Source organism: Oncorhynchus clarkii, chromosome 28 (genome assembly GCF_045791955.1).
Source record: "Oncorhynchus clarkii lewisi isolate Uvic-CL-2024 chromosome 28, UVic_Ocla_1.0, whole genome shotgun sequence".
In the NCBI taxonomy this organism is placed as follows: domain Eukaryota; kingdom Metazoa; phylum Chordata; class Actinopteri; order Salmoniformes; family Salmonidae; genus Oncorhynchus; species Oncorhynchus clarkii.
Genome location: NC_092174.1, coordinates 10,185,317 through 10,202,760, shown reverse-complemented (window position 1 = coordinate 10,202,760; position 17,444 = coordinate 10,185,317). Strand labels below are relative to the sequence as shown.

At 44.2% G+C, this 17,444-nt stretch overlaps 1 protein-coding gene across 2 annotated transcripts in view; it reads right to left on the bottom strand.

Annotated features, from left to right (window-relative positions):
- The window catches only part of LOC139386534 (unconventional myosin-VIIb-like), a 31,216-nt gene extending 14,390 nt beyond the window's left edge, over nt 1–16,826 (bottom strand). The window contains exons 1-30 of one of the 2 annotated variants that reach the window (XM_071132152.1): nt 16,728–16,826; nt 16,294–16,331; nt 15,488–15,589; nt 14,964–15,116; nt 14,007–14,191; nt 13,667–13,788; nt 13,433–13,575; nt 12,955–13,068; nt 10,511–10,664; nt 10,170–10,246; nt 9,602–9,721; nt 9,173–9,315; nt 8,819–9,029; nt 8,594–8,729; nt 8,286–8,455; nt 7,987–8,130; nt 7,350–7,508; nt 7,102–7,194; nt 6,824–6,918; nt 6,501–6,585; nt 6,045–6,263; nt 5,746–5,955; nt 5,231–5,545; nt 4,817–4,972; nt 4,568–4,636; nt 4,344–4,468; nt 3,995–4,121; nt 3,704–3,823; nt 2,908–3,081; nt 1,943–2,170 (exon numbers count right to left, since the gene is read on the bottom strand). In XM_071132152.1, the coding sequence (XP_070988253.1) occupies nt 1,943–2,170; nt 2,908–3,081; nt 3,704–3,823; nt 3,995–4,121; nt 4,344–4,468; nt 4,568–4,636; nt 4,817–4,972; nt 5,231–5,545; nt 5,746–5,955; nt 6,045–6,263; nt 6,501–6,585; nt 6,824–6,918; nt 7,102–7,194; nt 7,350–7,508; nt 7,987–8,130; nt 8,286–8,455; nt 8,594–8,729; nt 8,819–9,029; nt 9,173–9,315; nt 9,602–9,721; nt 10,170–10,246; nt 10,511–10,664; nt 12,955–13,068; nt 13,433–13,575; nt 13,667–13,788; nt 14,007–14,191; nt 14,964–15,116; nt 15,488–15,589; nt 16,294–16,311 (4,167 nt within the window). In that variant the 5' untranslated portion in view covers nt 16,312–16,331; nt 16,728–16,826. Of the gene's footprint in view, nt 1–1,942; nt 2,171–2,907; nt 3,082–3,703; nt 3,824–3,994; nt 4,122–4,343; nt 4,469–4,567; nt 4,637–4,816; nt 4,973–5,230; nt 5,546–5,745; nt 5,956–6,044; nt 6,264–6,500; nt 6,586–6,823; nt 6,919–7,101; nt 7,195–7,349; nt 7,509–7,986; nt 8,131–8,285; nt 8,456–8,593; nt 8,730–8,818; nt 9,030–9,172; nt 9,316–9,601; nt 9,722–10,169; nt 10,247–10,510; nt 10,665–12,954; nt 13,069–13,432; nt 13,576–13,666; nt 13,789–14,006; nt 14,192–14,963; nt 15,117–15,487; nt 15,590–16,293; nt 16,442–16,727 lie in introns of those variants that run through there. The other variant, XM_071132151.1, reaches the window with a different exon arrangement.
- Between the last annotated feature and the right edge of the window lie 618 nt (nt 16,827–17,444).

Here is a 17,444-nt window from a genome sequence, read left to right as displayed (position 1 = left end):
GACCATATCACCTCCACCCTACCTGACACCCTAGACCCACTCCAATTTGCTTACCGCCCAAATAGGTCCACAGACGATGCAATCTCAACCACACTGCACACTGCCCTAACCCATCTGGACAAGAGGAATACCTATGTGAGAATGCTGTTCATCGACTACAGCTCGGCATTCAACACCATAGTACCCTCCAAGCTCGTCATCAAGCTCGAGACCCTGGGTCTCGACCCCGCCCTGTGCAACTGGGTACTGGACTTCCTGACGGGCCGCCCCCAGGTGGTGAGGGTAGGCAACAACATCTCCTCCCCGCTGATCCTTAACACTGGGGCCCCACAAGGTTGCGTTCTGAGCCCTCTCCTGTACTCCCTGTTCACCCACGACTGCGTGGCCACGCACGCCTCCAACTCAATCATCAAGTTTGCGGACGACACAACAGTGGTAGGCTTGATTACCAACAACGATGAGACGGCCTACAGGGAGGAGGTGAGGGCCCTCGGAGTGTGGTGTCAGGAAAACAACCTCACACTCAACGTCAACAAAACTAAGGAGATGATTGTGGACTTCAGGAAACAGCAGAGGGAACACCCCCCTATCCACATCGATGGAACAGTAGTGGAGAGGGTAGCAAGTTTTAAGTTCCTCGGCATACACATCACAGACAAACTGAATTGGTCCACTCACACAGACAGCATCGTGAAGAAGGCGCAGCAGCGCCTCTTCAACCTCAGGAGGCTGAAGAAATTCGGCTTGTCACCAAAAGCACTCACAAACTTCTACAGATGCACAATCGAGAGCATCCTGGCGGGCTGTATCACCGCCTGGTATGGCAACTGCACCGCCCTCAACCGTAAGGCTCTCCAGAGGGTAGTGAGGTCTGCACAACGCATCACCGGGGGCAAACTACCTGCCCTCCAGGACACCTACACCACCCGATGTCACAGGAAGGCCATAAAGATCATCAAGGACATCAACCACCCGAGCCACTGCCTGTTCACCCCGCTATCATCCAGAAGGCGAGGTCAGTACAGGTGCATCAAAGCTGGGACCGAGAGACTGAAAAACAGCTTCTATCTCAAGGCCATCAGACTGTTAAACAGCCACCACTAACACTGAGTGGCTGCTGCCAACACACTGACACTGACTCAACTCCAGCCACTTTAATAATGGGAATTGATGGGAAATGATGTAAATATATCACTAGCCACTTTAAACAATGCTACCTTATATAAATGTTACTTACCCTACATTATTCATCTCATACGCATACGTATATACTGTACTCTATATCATCGACGGTATCCTTATGTAATACATGTATCACTAGCCACTTTATACTATACTATGCCACTTTGTTTACATACTCATCTCATTTGTACATACTGTACCCGATACCATCTACTGTATCTTGCCTATGCTGCTCTGTACCATCACTCATTCATATATCCTTATGTACATATTCTTTATCCCCTTACACTGTGTACAAGACAGTAGTTTTGGAATTGTTAGTTAGATTACTTGTTATTACTGCATTGTCGGAACTAGAAGCACAAGCATTTCGCTACACTCGCATTAACATCTGCTAACCATGTGTATGTGACAAATAAAATTTGATTTGATTTGATTTGATTTGATTTGAGTCTTAGCGATGGGACAAGACTGGAACTACCAATTGGATATCCCGAAAAGGGGGTAAAACAATAAATAATCCACTTCAAACAGTCTTTATGTATATTTTTTTCTTGTTTTTCTTTCATGACTTTTCACATAGAGTCCAGTGTGACAATGTGACTCCTAAGATCCACGCTTGGTTCATAGTCAATCTAGCTCGAGAGAGAGACGTGGAGGCCACATTCACAATTACACCATTGCCGTATCTGTGATATGATATCCACATCGTCTGGGTGGGTGGGCTCTTAGACGTGTGCACTGTCAAAAAACGGCTCACCTTCTCAGAATGGTACTCCCCAGACTTGAGGCCTCTGATGACCTGTCTGTAGATGAGATCCGTGCTGACGGCATCGAGCGAGGAATCGTGCCAGGGCGTGAACAGCTCCTTGCGGAAGTAGAGTCTCCAGGGGGCGTGCTGCTCCTCCTCGCCCTTCCGCCTCACTTCCTGCTCGCACTGCGAGATGGCGTCCATCACGTGCCTCCCGCCACTGCCCAGGGACCACACCTGGAAAAAGCACAGTGACAAGACATGCCACAGGGCTAGTCAAAACATGTCACAGGGCTAGTCAAAACATGTCACAGGGCTAGTCAAAACATGTCACGGGGCTAGTCAAAACATGTCACAGGGCTAGTCAAAACATGTCACAGGGCTAGTCAAAACATGTCACAGGGCTAGTCAATGCAAGTTCTGAAAGCTAGCGAATATGCTAATAAATGGTAGTCAAATGATGTCAAGACTAATTTCCAAATCCTTTTTAAATGTTCCTTCTTAATATTCAACTGACACAATAAATGACTCAATTCAGAAGGCACGATGCCCAGAACCAGGATACCACAGTAATGTATCCCCTAGCCATGTGACGAAGAAGAGAACCTATTGACACTGCTGTATTCATTATGCCTCTTCTTCGTTAATATGTACTTCTTTTAGTTGCATGGCTAGGTGTGCCCAAAACCCGTGGGGGTTTCCTCCCCTAAAAATGGTTTATAATCTATGCATAGTCACTTTAACTCTACCTATATGTACATATTACCTTGACTAACCGGTGCCCCCGCACATTGACTCTGTACCGGTACCCTCTGTATATAGCCTCGCTTGTTATATTACTGCTGCTGTTTAATTATTATTATTATTAACTTCTTAAAGCATTGTTGGTCAAGGGCTTGTTAAGTAAGCATTCCACTGTAAGGTTGTATACGGCGCATGTGCATGTGACAAATACAATTTGATTTGATTCGCACCTTCTCACAGAAGCCGATGTAGAGAGAGAATCCGTAGATGTCCTTGAGGTTGACTTTCTTGGCCAGAGCCTGGCACACCTCGGCGGAGGTACAGGCTGAGTCTACCGGCAGGCTGACACTAAGGCCGTCCATCAAGGCCACAGACACTTGCGTGGCCTTCTTGGTCTTGACGGCCTACACATGAGAAGATGGAGTCGTGGTAAGAAGTCGTCCTTGTAGCATGATGTACTACAACAGCACCCATAAATGCTCTGTATATATACTGTATATGTCCTCCTTACCAACACAGTCACTGTCATAAGATTAAGACTAAGATCGCTTTATTTGCCAATTGCACACAATGCTGAATCCGCCTACATAAAGGTATGTCGGCAGAGCAAAAAAACAGAGAATGGATCGATTTTACAGATCAGACATTAACACTGGTTAATGTAGCTGTAGTTCAGCAACTTTCTCCCAGATAACTCTGATGCTACCTCTCGTAGTGGAGTGTTGGTGGGTGGGTGCCGGTGTGTTTCTGTTTCTTTGTCGTCGGACCAAACCCGACTCAAGAATAATACCGTCCATGACTTGTAATGCTGACACTGCTTGACAGCAGCAGTAGTCCACACCTAGCAACAATGTCAAGAGAGGTAAGCTTCTTTGGCTACAGTGTTGGACTGACAATCGAAAGGACCCGGGATTTGAGTCCTGACAGGCCTACCCCCCCCCCCCCCCCCCCCCATTCTATTGCATTGTGTCAGAAGGGAGATGGCACCCAGATGAGTATCTCCATGTCTCGGATGTTGTGTCTTACCTGGAGCTCTATCCAACAGGGTGGTTCACCTCGCTCCCCATTGGCCACGATGCGACGCAGACGCTCAGCACAGTACGGACCGTAGCTACTTGGTCCTCTGCCCAGGAAGCTCTCCAGGTACTGTGGAATAGAGTCAAACAGAATAGAATAGAACACAATATAATTACAGTGTATGTAATTGATTGACTGTGCATAAAATGATGATTATGCATAAAATTATTATGGTCATGCATAAAAACACAGCGCCTTAAGACATAGAGAATAGTTAAAAAATGACAACTTTAGACTGACCTGCATAAGGAGTTCTGTTGGGGGGAAGATACCCAAACAGATAGAGAGGAGGACCCAGCCTCTGAGAGAACTCTTCTGGTTCTTATTGTTCACCAGCTGTTTAATGATCTGACAATAGATCTCATCCCTACACGGACAAACAAGGACAGACGAGGCCTCAAGTAGTTTAGATGGATCCAGTTTAGAGGGATCCAGTTTAGATGGATCCAATTCATTTGCATTGCAACTGTAATCTACTATCAGTTCGGAATTGAACAATCTTGGTATTAAAGCAAATCACCTTTCTAGACATTGATAACTGGAACATTTCTGGGTAACATTGTTCACATGTTGTTATTCGGTTTGGTACCTTATATCTCGTCTGGATAGGGCGTATCCAACAATAATATGCAGTTTTTCAAGGTCGGATATTGGCCGATCCAAGGTGCGCCCCTCTCCAATCAGAATGTCTTTCTCCTCCGTCATAGTCTCTGACTGGAGGAGGTGAGAAGAGCCAATTATCCTGTGTTGTTGCATCATGGATATTCCGCTTAATTTTAGTTCTTAGTACAAAATAATATTTATGTAGCATACCTCCTCTATAATGGTCGAAGCTTTTCTATTCCCCGTTCCTTGTTTCTTTCTATTTTTCCTTAGTATTTTCTGATGGAATAATGGATATGACATCTATTATATTTAGACATCTGACAAACTGTTATAGTGTGTCAAACTCAGTAACAACTGTAACCTATTGGAAGCATGTAAAATGACAAATCAGGGATGAATGATGTCGTACTGAACGAAATTGAACTGAATTTGAGGTTGAGTCCTAATGTACAGTACCTGATCCAGGCCCACCAGGTTGCTGAGCCTCCTGTTCTGCCTCTGGCCCAGGTTATTCTGGTTGGGAGTGGGGGCGGAGGGCTCCTGGTTGATCAGTTTTGGCTCAGCTATGTCCCCCATGAACCTCAGGATGATCCACCACACTGTCAGACAGGCCTGGAGAGGAGAGGAGCAGAGGAGAAAGTGGGGAAGGGAAGAAAAAAACAAAGGGAGAAAAAAAGGGGTGAGGAACAAAAAATTAAATAAAAAAATAGGGAGGAAAGCAGAGGAAAGGGAATAAGGAGAGGAGTAAGTAGGGTACACAAAGAGAAAAGAGGAGAGGAAAATATGGAATATGTCATTGAGGAAGAAAAATGTCATACTTGCTTTAGATTCCTCTGAGAATCACACTGAAGCCTGATATTGAGTACTCACTAGTGCGTCTCCCTCGTCCTCGTGGTAGAGCAAGGGCTGCCGCAGCCTCTGCTTAATGTGACTGTAGGTAGCAGAGCCCTGGAAGTGCAGAGCACTGAACTTGGTGAAGGAGAACTCCTCATTCTCATCATCGTAGTCCACCACTGGTTGCTCCTCTGGTACTGCAATTGGTACGGGTTCTGGAGCTGGTACAGTCCGAGCTAGTGCTGGTACTGGTACTTGTATTACTACTGGAACTGGGCTTTCCTCTCGAGCTGGACTCTCCTCTCGGCTCTCCTCAATCACCTCTGGGACGGTCAGCGTTCTCTCCAAGTCCTGAGGATGGGTAGGGAGAGTGCAGTTGGATACTCAGTTCATTTTCTTTGCTTTTCTTTAAGTGGTAGGGAATAGTAAAATAGTATAATGCTTCTTCAATGAGAAGAAACGATTCGGTCATTCTATTAGCAGTGTTAATCATTGAGCAAGAAGCCTATGTTGATATACTGTGGAGATCTACCATTGGTTGTGAGCCTAACCTCAAAGCCCTCGGGAGCTGGTCCCTCCCGTCCTCCTACTGCCACTCTGTTGGGCAGGAAGCCAAACATAGTTTCCACCATTTCTTGCTCACTGACTGGCTCCGGCTTGGCAGCAGCCTCTTGTGATTGGCTGAGGACGTCCTCTAGCCTCTGCTGGAGCTCCGCAGCTGACCGCTCCCTCGCCATCCGCTCTTGGGCAGATAGGAAGACCTAACACACACAAACACACATATATATTGAACTCACACAATTGCACACACAGGTGCACAAACCCACTTTTCTCAAATGACAGCACTCACATCTGTCTTCATCTTGTTGGTGGTCTTCCTAGCCAGCATGCCTCTGGTGTGGGCCTGCAGGACTGTCACAGCTTCTCTCTTGCTCTTATAACTCTTCCTGGCTAGGTACCCGCGCACCTGGGACTGCATTGTGACGGCCGCCGCCAGCTCCTTCAGGTAACGCCCTCGGGCCAGACGGCCACGGATCGTAGACTGCAGACGCTCAAAGCCAAGCTGGAGCTGATTGAACGAGACAGAGAGGAGTAGAAATGATTCCCGAAGCAGCAGGTACAGGTGATCTAGTCTATAAAAAAAAGCAAATATGAGCAAATCTCCATCAGCACAATACTGTGCACTCCTAAGCTACGGCAATGAATCAATATCACCTCCGTTTGTCTTCAGAAGTGTATCTGAGTTGACTCCTTACCGTGCTCATGTTGACGTGACATTAGTAGACCTTGACTGCCAGTGACTTACTTTTCTGTATTCCTTTTTCTCTCTATAACCTCTCCACCGCTTCTGTATAACCACGGCAGCTCTCCTTTTCTTCACAAAGCTCTTCCTGCAAAGAGGAATACATTTAAACCAAACTGGAATATTTACTGACTGTTAACACCTACTGTATTACAATAGGAGCAACTGAAGTAACTCTGGGGTAAAGCTTTAGATTTGGGGTGTTAGAGGATAACAGATAACGCCATCCCACAACATCCCAAACCTGTGTCAGGTATGACACGTCGCCCGGTCATTCTCTATCCTGGGTTCTGCCCAAGCGGTGTGTCTCAGTGTTCATCCCTTACCTGTCTCTTTGGCCAAGCATCACCCTCTGGATGATGAGGGCTTTCCTATTGAGCTCTCGCTCTCGCTCCCGCTCTAATAGGGAGTCATGGGCATCCTGAGTGGGATGAAAGTGAGAAACCGGTTATAGAGGGTGAATATAACCTTTTTGGTGTGAGGGTTGACCGACATCATTCCAGCATCTTTGAATTGCTTCTTGTGACTGACATTTGGGATTCCATCACTACTGTTACAACGTGCCAATGTTTGTGGTTGTCTAGTGTGGTAGATATAACTGTACCTTTAGAAAAATCTTAGTCGTGCCGATCTTCCAGCCATCCTGCCCTGTGATCACGGCCTTGCAGATGGCATTGCAGCAGGCTACGGCTGACTCCTGAGTTAGGACAAGGAGGAGGATATTGGGAACCATAACCACCCGACTAAAAGCAATTGTAACCGTGGAGCTTTTTGTGCTAACAAATATCATCATCATTGTTGTCATCTTCATCATCATCATCATATTCAAAATAATGAAGGTATATGTCTCACAGTTTTGGGGTCACAAACGGTTGTATTCAGAAGCACTCTGTACCGCTGCAGAAACTGCTTGAACGTGTGACGGATCGGAAATCCCAGTTTCCGGATTTTGATGGTATCAATCATTCCAGAATACCGCAGCTGACGTATGCACAGGTTTCTGTCAAAAACCTGAAGACAGAGACATTCCTAAGCTTGACTAGTAGAGTGGAGTGCACTGTAGTATGTACAAATTGGACTTTCGTGGAATTGTCCCATTTTCATTCTGTATAACGGCCTATATTGTTTCTGTTTTGTGTGAGTTTGACCTCTACCGATTGTGACATTGCACCGTTAAAACAATGAATCATGTCTTCCTGTATCTGGCTTAGTGCTACAAAACAATTAATCATCTCTTCCTGTATCTGGCCCAGTGCTACAAAACAATGAATCATGTCTTCTTGTATCTGGCCCAGTGCTACAAAACAATGAATCATGTCTTCCTGTATCTGGCCAAGTGCTACAAAACAATGAATAATTTCTTCCTGTATCTGGCCAAGTGCTACAAAACAATGAATAATTTCTTCCTGTATCTGTCCCAGTGCTACAAAACAATGAATCATGTCTTCCTGTATCTGGCCCAGTGCTACAAAATGGCTGCCTTATTCACCATGGACTTCTTATCGTCGTTGGGTTTGAAGCAGCGGATGAAATGGGGTTGGCATTTGGACAGGGCATTCATGAGGGAGTCCAGGGACTGGCGGAACTGACCGCTCAGCGTGGACACCTGCCTCCTGCCGTCCGTCTGGGCAACCTGCGGGGAGAAAAATCACAATATCAACTGCATGGATTTTTGGACCGTTGTCAGTGACTATCTCTGCAGGAAAGCTATGTGAAGAAACTGGTGGATATAGCTAAATGGGAGTTGGCGTGAGAGTCAGAATCGTAATAGTAACAACAGCTACGAACCCGTAGAGAGCTCTTGGGTGTCATAACGATCCTGTTGTTGCTTGCAAGGTTCTTCACCACATTTGCAGAGAGCTCCTTCTCAAAGAGCTGTTGCAGCAGCGTGTTGGTGGATGCTTCAATCAACTTGAGGATGCCTGAGTTAAGAGCATCTCTGTTCTTCTCCAGGAATCCTGAAGGAAAAACAGACAGGATCAAATGGTGCCTCCCTCCCCCCCCAAAAAACGTGACAATACCCAATTGATCACACTCCTATGTTTGAGCGAATCAACTAATGTTGTACAGGTGCGATCCCTTTTTTGTCTGTTTACCGTTTGAGTCGTAGTGAACAACCCCAGCAAAATGGCGGATCCCAAACTCCATGTCGTGGGTGTTCTTGGATGGAATGTACTTGTTGCACTTCGCATGAGCCCGGTTCATCTTGTTCAGCATGGTGACATCTGTGCCCTGGAAGAAACATTCAAGGTTGTCACAAACCTCGCTTATTCAAACTGCCACCGCAACATGGTTGAATAGAGGAATGTGAGATTGTATACCTTGGGAAAGTGGCTCTCCTCATCGATCAGGGCCAACACGTTGAGGGGCTTCACAGCGAGGAGATCAAGGGTGTCTGTGTTGTCGCTAAAGATGATGTTCTTCCAAACAATGTCCTCCTTAGTGTACTCCTCCTGCTCCAGCTTGAACACATGGCGCACAAAAAACTGCTGCAGCTGCTCATTGGCAAAGTTGATGCATAGCTGTTCAAAGCTGCGAAAAAGCATGCGGAAAAGGTTTGTGTTATTGACTGGTTGGTTATATGCCATCAGGGAGAGAGGATGAAGGACATACAAGGAGTATATTGCCCCACACAAACGACAAGGGGAATTAGTATTTGACATTGGCTGGCATACCTGTTTGAGTCGAAGTTCTCAAAACCAAAGATGTCCAGCAATCCGATGGAGTTACGGACGTATTTGGGACCGTTGGTGGGAGTCTTATGGATGGCACTGTTGATTCTCCCAACGATCCAGATGAAGAGTTTGCCATATATCGCCTGACGAAATCATGACACAAACGACACACATTCTGTACACTTGAGTCGAATACGGGCCAAACCCTAACTTGAAATGTGCATGTTTAACTCAACAATCAAATAAATCATGTATTGATGTCAATGGAAGTCTTGCGCGAAAACTTGAGTTACGTCCATTCGCCCACAGATCTCGAGTTAGGATTCGGGCCTATGTGCCTTTGTGAACATTTATGTTTATGCCTCCTCTCTTGTTACAGCCTATTGTCTGTCTTGCCTTGGTACCTTCAAACAGGAGCGGCCTCATTACCTTGACGAAGGCGTCCCTGGAGTCGGCTGCCTGTTCAGAGTTGAGGGGTTTGGACACTCGCTCTCTGTTGGTCATGAAGGAGCGGTAGGTCAGGCTCACAGCCAGAGCCGCAGGCTGCACCTGTAGGAAACAGACAAAGACTATGTATATAGTAGGCCGTCATTGTAAATAAGAATTTGTTCTTATCTGACTTGCCTAGTTAAATAAAGCTACTGTAAATAAACTACTGTATATTTAAGCAATAAGGCACGAGGGGGTATGGTACATGGCCAATATACCACAGCTAAGGGCTGTTCTTATACATGACGCAACGTGGAGTGTTAGGACACAGCCCTTAGCCGTGGTATATTGGCCATATGTCACAAACCCCAGAGGTGCCTTATTGCTATTATAAACGGGTTACCAATGTAATTAGAGCAGTAAAAATACAAGTTTTGTCATACCCATGGTATATGGTCTGATATACCACGGCTTTCAGCCAATCAGCATTCAGGGCTTGAACTTCCCAGTTTATAAGTTATTACAGAACATACCAGCAAAGAATGAAAATGCCAATAAACATACATACCTCCAGCAATTTGGCAGCAAAGGTGAAGTGATCCGACAAACTGACATCAGAGCTCTCCATGTTATTCAAGATGGTGGCTGCAAGGCAAATAACAAAAGAAAACTTGGTCAATCACAGCTTTCACGTAGAAAAAAAATCTACAACATGAACATTTCAGTTGTTCACCTGACTAGGTATCCATCCCCCTTTCCTTTCAACATTCAAGTATTTCAGGGTCTCAATACATTTGGCCATTGGGGTTGGGGGGGGATGACAAGGCGCAGGTCATGTTCCCTAAGAACTCCGGTCATAGATCATATACTCAGACATTAACCGAGTTATACACCCAGAGAGGACCCCACCTTCGAAGCTGACATTGCCCAGGTGGAGGAGTGCAGCAAGCAGCTTGAGGATCTCCCAGCAGTGGGTCTCAGTGAAAGTGAGGATCTTCAGGGCCGTGCGGATACGGGTGTAGTCCTTAGCATCGTCACGTCCATCGCAGACAATGCAGTCACCCTATAGAACACAGGGTCAGAGGTTATACTGTCGGTTGTAGCTATTGCCCCATCTCTCCACTTAATTACAGCTACTATCGACAAGGGCTGTGGCGGTCACGACAGCCGGTGATTGTCAAGCAAATAACTGTCGGTCTCACGGTAATTACCGTCAATTAACATAAACACATTTAGCGTCTCCTGGCTTCCACGCGAGCCACTGATGCGGACCTTAGAGACGTCTACATTTTAAAGAGTCTAATAAATCCATGTAGCCTACACTTTCACAATAAATCAATTTAGACAGGTCTATATGTTAGGGCTATATGTTTTGATTAATAATACATTGTAAGGCTGCATGATGCAACTCTAATGACCATTAGAAAAAAGTTGCTTGAAAAGGCATGAGCTCTGCTTTTTTTTTTTTGCGCAGGCTGTACACACTTTGTCAGTCTCTCATTCAAAACTTAAGAAGCACTTGATAATGCCGTGAATTGTCTGGCGGCATCCCCTTTGTGTGGCCTTAATGCACCCTAAAAAAATCCATGCCATTTGAAGCCCTTCAACCTGAGTGCTGCCTGCTCCGAAGCACCTCTCACTCACACTCTCACTGCAAGTGAAGACAGACACAATGGGGACGCAACTGTGCGCATCCTTATCCAATTCCAAGGTGCATATTGAAGATATTGGAAGAACTGTCCACATTTACTTTTCGTCAGCCAACAAGATGAGTAGGCCTAACGAACAGCAAAAGCATTAGCCAATGTCAATCTACTATCACCCATAGTACAATATTGACCTATTCTATTCTGTGCAAGAAATAAATATTCCAAACGTAGTCTGAGAAAGTTGTGGGATGCGATAAATCCCAAAATTAATACAACCGCTAGCATCAAAAAAAAAAAAAGGCAGACGCAACAGATCGGAACGTTTAGCTTAAAATGTTCATAAACTATTAGGCTATTTCTTCACATGATATGTGCAGCAATGTGCACACGGCCGTAGGTTATAAGTGCGAATGTTCCATCAGCTGGAAAACACCATTATCAAAAGTGATCACACATGCAATTATGCATGTAATGCTTATATTATAAAGTTGCATTTTTATGGTGAAAATTATCTTCCCCAAACTTGAAACTCACACGCTGCTTATGAATGACAGTTAGACTCTACACCCCTTGTAAAGCGGATGAATGTGCTTAATTTTGTTAAGTTATTTGACCACTTTAGGTGTGATACAAACCTTATCAAAACGTATAGGTCTATGGGCTAGGCTACATGATTCGAAAATGTTTTTTAGTAATTGTTTCTTGCCTTAAGCTGGGCATAATTCACAAGTGATAATATATCATTCACAAGTGATAGGCTAATATTGTCCCCCATCAGACTAATCTTGATCTAATCTTGTCTTTACATGTACTAAATAATATATGTGTGAAATTCGTTTTGATTTAGAATGGACCATTATCATGCACCTGTCTCGAAACAGGGGCAGGGGAAAAAATACATGTCATCTCTGCACTTAAATAGCGAATGGAGGACGCTTTTCATGTGGGTCATTTTCATTTTCACGGTAGGCCATACTCCTGTTGTAAAGAGAAGCAATGTGCTTAATATTAGGAAAGTTGAGAAATAAATATAGTAGGCCTAACCTAACCTACCTAACTGATGGGATCCTCCTCTTTTTAATAGAGGCCATCACTCTGTTTTCTCACGCAATTGCATAGCCTATTGAAATGTTGCGCAACATTAGCTCATGGGCTCTCATGAAGTGTTTGATTAGATTTTCGATTACATTTGAATTGATGCCAGAGTGATTCGAGGGACAATAGAGTGCCGAGTACGAGGCAGTTGGCAAGTTTGGTAGGCTACTAATGACCATCAGCAGCATCAGAGCTTGGAGAAGCCTAATTACTGTGACTAAATGGTCATGTGGAATTTGACTGCCTTCATGACTGTGACTGCAGGTGTGGCGGTAATACGGTCACCACAACAGCCCTACTATCGACCCGTCTCTCTCTTCAATGGTGATCCTAAAGCAAATCATATTTGTTAGGGGCTACAGCGTTCTACAAAGTTATAGCTACTATCACCCAATCTCTCTTCAAATGGTGATGCTAAAGCAAATCATAAATCATACAGGAGTTTGTTTTTCCAGCTCTGGGGCAGTTTCCTAGGAGGATTGTAAAGAGGACGTCAGTAAAGAGGACGTCAGTAAAACTTAGTTGTACTCAGTAAAAATGTCCTTAATGAGGAAGATGTAAGTGGTAAAACCTGTAAGGGATGATGTTTTAGTAGTGCGTTGCTATTACCCTCTTGAGGTAGCTGAATTCGGCGGCATTTCCCAAACACAGTGTTTTCTTCTGTTCTGCCGTCATCCCCGCTAACATGCAGTAGAATATGTGGTAGTTCCGCTCCTCCATGGCCTAGGGTTAATTAGTTCAAAGGAACAAGTAGTGTTACAGCTAACTGTAAGTCGCTCTGGATAAGAGTGTCTGCTTAAATGACTAAAATGTAAACGAGTATGAGAGACAACATCTCTTGACATTACACCATTTTGCCTGGTGACTGGACAATCCAGCAATGGATCTGGCCCTCTTCCAAGTACGAACAAAGCATGTCAATGAGACTTAAATTAGATAAACCTGTTGTTTATGAGAGATAGTTTTGAAGGCAATTCACTTTGAGGCAATTAGCTATGAAATTTCTACATTTCATTCAAATATAAGGACAACAGCAAAACATCCTGGTTCACCAATTGTTCTGATTTTACAGCCTGCGCTTCCACACCTGATGGCAGACACGAGACTTCTCCAGTAAGTACTGTTCCATGCGAGCCCCTTCGATGGCGCCATCTTTGTTGAAGAAGATTTCCACGTATTTCCCAAAGCGGCTGGAGTTATCGTTGCGAATTGTTTTGGCATTCCCAAATGCTGGGGGAACACAGAAATGGGAAGTGGGTCATGGGTAGCAACAGTTGTGATAATGTGGGAGAGAGATATTTTAATAGTAAAGAAATCCTACCTTCCAGTATAGGGTTAGCCTCCAGTATCTGCTGCTCTATCCAGGAGTGCTGTCCACTTACTGCAGCAAGGAACTGAAGGACCAGCTTGGTGCTCTCTGTCTTCCCTGCACCTGACTCTCCACTAACAGGAAGAAAGAGATAGTGTGTCATATTCTTGGATTTCAGTTTAATTCCAGTGTAAATGTCAATATAAAAAGTATAACTGAACCACTCCAAAGAGCGTCTTCCACAACATTGGAATGTGACGCTTCTGCCTTGGTTTCCTTTTGTCCAACCTAATGACTTGGGTGTCAAAAGCGGAACGTTGCCGGTCTGGGATGGTTGTACTTTTGGCCTCACCTAATGATGCAGCACTGGTCTCGGTTGTGGCGGCGCATGTTGAAGTAGCAGGTATCTGCGATGGCAAAGACGTGCGGGGGCAGCTCACCCAGCCTGCGCCCGTGGTACAGCCTCACTTGGTCGGCTGTGTAGAGAGGAAGCTCTTGGTAGGGGTTGACTGCCACCAGCACAGAGCCTGTGTAGGTCTGGACACAGCACAATAACAGCGATTTAGGCTTGTGCCGCCCACATTTGTTTTGGAGCACCCTGTAACAGCGGCTAATGTTATAACACTAGTTAATGTAAAAACTTTTCTATTTGTAATACTTTTTTTTAAAAATTATGTAGTAAAACCAGTTAATGTAATAATGTAATAACTTGCTGGGTAACGTAATAAAATGTTGATTGGTTAACGTAATAACTTTACCAGCTAAATGTAACGTTATTACATGGTGGTTATTACATTAACTGGTGAGTAACAACTTTTTTGATGAGTAGTGTAATAATAATAACTTCAACCAGTCATGTAATAGTTTTTATGTAGTACTTCCCTCAATTTGATGCACATACCACCATCTACTGCCAATTACAACACAAACAAACTCATGCACATCATACATGAATGCTCATACATAGAGACACTCACAAGCACACATTGAAATGTACACCCTTACATAAAAACCACATGATTTCACACAAAATTTTACGTGAAACCATTTGAAAAATTGCGTTTTTGGAACACTTCACATGTGATCACGTTTTCACAGTATGCTACAATCCACAAATATACTACATTAATTACTATAGTATTAATTTTACTACAGTATTATACTATATGTAACTGTTAATACTACAGTATACTACAATATTCAACGTAGTGTTTTTGCTGTCAGTGAATACAATAATATTCATACCGTAATGCACTATAGTATTTTTTTCATGTGGGTGTAGTACATCATGATCCATTAGGGGACTCACATAGATGATGCCCTGCCTGTGTCGGACCAGCAGGTTCCTGAGGAGCCCGGCCTCGTTGAGGTCCCCCAGGCGGATCATGTCGTCCACCCCCTCCACTGAGGTGGGGTGCATCACTCTGATGGAGCCCTCTTCCTTCTGGGAGAGCTTGTGTTCCTGAAATGACATAGGACAATTCAGGAAGTTATAGTGCGGTGCGATGTGAACCTTTGCACAAATCTTCAATGTAGGATTTGTTTGAAATCTTTGGTTACATATAACGTAACTTTTTTGAGGTCTGAAGGTCTAAAAACTTAAGGATTTGGTTCTATACCATCCATTTAAGTCTGGGGGTTTGGCATTATACTGTTGCATTTGCCCAGCGTCGTCCGGGGTAGGCCGTCATTGTAAATAAGAAATGTGTTCTTAACTGACTTGCCTAGTTAAATAAAGGTTACATGCATTTACATTTGGGACCAACAGTATATTCAAATACAGTAGACACACAATTCAACACAACACATGTAATAAAGGAATGCCATGGTCACCTTTCCTTCATCATCCACCAGTAGCTGGTGTCCAGTATCGGTCAATTTGACCCGGGCTCCGATGGGCACCCCGATACCAGGGTCCACCCATACCCACTCACCCTGAAAGCAAGGAGCACAGTTGGTCACGGTCAGGGTCATACATCGAAAGAATGCAGGTTTTACCCTTCATTTAATTCAATTGACGAAAGTAGTGCGCTTGTAATTCCACCAAAACTGGTGAAAGTAAAGATAAATAAAAGAGCCTTTCGTGAACTAACGCGAGAACGTGACTTCGTTCACCTCTTGCTAGCTCTGACTGCTGATAGCTACTTTACTGAGGGGAAATGTACTTACTATGACTGAGATAGGTGGTTGTTGTCCCATCTAGCCACTGTATCTTAAGATGAATGAACTAACAGTAAGTCGCACTGGGTAAGAGTGTCTGCTAAATGACTCAAATGTAAACGAGTATGAGAGCCAATAAATCATTTGCGGAGCATCAAGATTTCAAGTGTGCTAAAGATCACTGTTTGTGCTGTCTCGCCAACTCCTATTGGCCATAGGAGTTGGTTATATGTACAGCGCAAACAGATATGGGAAAAGACTAAGGATTTCCCATTTCAAGCCATTTCCAGAAATGAATGGCAATGGCATTGACTCCAAACCCTAGATGATCACATCCAGACACAATTGGAGATTCTCCATAGAATGACTAGGCAATGGAAGTGTTGATTACATTACATTTCAAAAACCTTTAGAATCAAAGGATGGCATTCGGGTTACATTGATCAAATAGTCAACAAAGATTATGTTGAGGATCTTACCTTTCTCAACATCACCATAATTACAACCCTCCTTTTCCCTAAATTCAAGAAACAAGAAAGACAAAAGTCATGCATTTTCTAAAAAATATCTGTGGACGACATGAGTCTGGACATAGTGTGATCTCAGTTTGTGTCTTCTCAATGTTGTATGAAAGACTTCGCTGTCACTCCATTTTTAAGATCCAATGGTGATTGTATGGTGACAATGGTGCGCAATGACTACAATCATCCATACAAACAACATACTATGGCAAACAATACAGAACTTCAGTCAATAATTCTGCTACCTTTCTCTATAAATAAGCATGACTGAAATGACTGCACATCGTTACTCTACACCATTCAGCCTAACGCTTCTATAAGGGCGACTGAAATGACTGCACATCGTTACACCAAAACCACCACACACAAAAAAAACACATCAGCCGTCTTACTTATAGCAACTCAAGTGATGGTCCTCATTGAAATCCCAGTCCTTTAGTAAGTCCTGTGCAGTTGCTGTGGAGCTCAAATGATTGTTAGCTGACGTTCACTCCAACCCAACTGGATACCACAAGGAACAAGGAAGTGGGTGGCACCCTTGACACATCTCCTTTATGGCACTTTGACTTTGATCTGTCATGCTGCAGACTCACAGCTCAAGAAGACCGGAGCAAAGTCACCCTCCTACCCACTCATTCTCCTAATGCGTTTGGCTCAATTCGCCCTTCAATTCTAGGCCTGCTTCTAACCATTAATAGTGGAAACACCATATTATTATATTTAAAAAGCGACAACTTCAACTACAGAACATGTTAGATAGAGTTTGTGAGTTAGGGCCACTTATGGGAGTGCCCTTTGGACCTATGGGTTGAAGTCAGATGACACTGATGACGCTGGTATTACAGCACGAATGACACAGTAAATCACTGAGATAGTTAGCCGTCTAATACAGTACTAGGAGGGAGACCGGTCCCCACACCTGCCTGTGTCACTCTGATAACGATTAGTTGAGGAATTCCCTCTAGATAATAAGACTTGTGGCGTCACCACACACACGGACAGTCATTGGCTGTACAACAATAAGACATTTATTTCCTACAATAAGCACTGTGTCCCGTTCAAAGAGCACATCTCACCGAGCAACAGCAAACTACTCCAGAGTGACATCT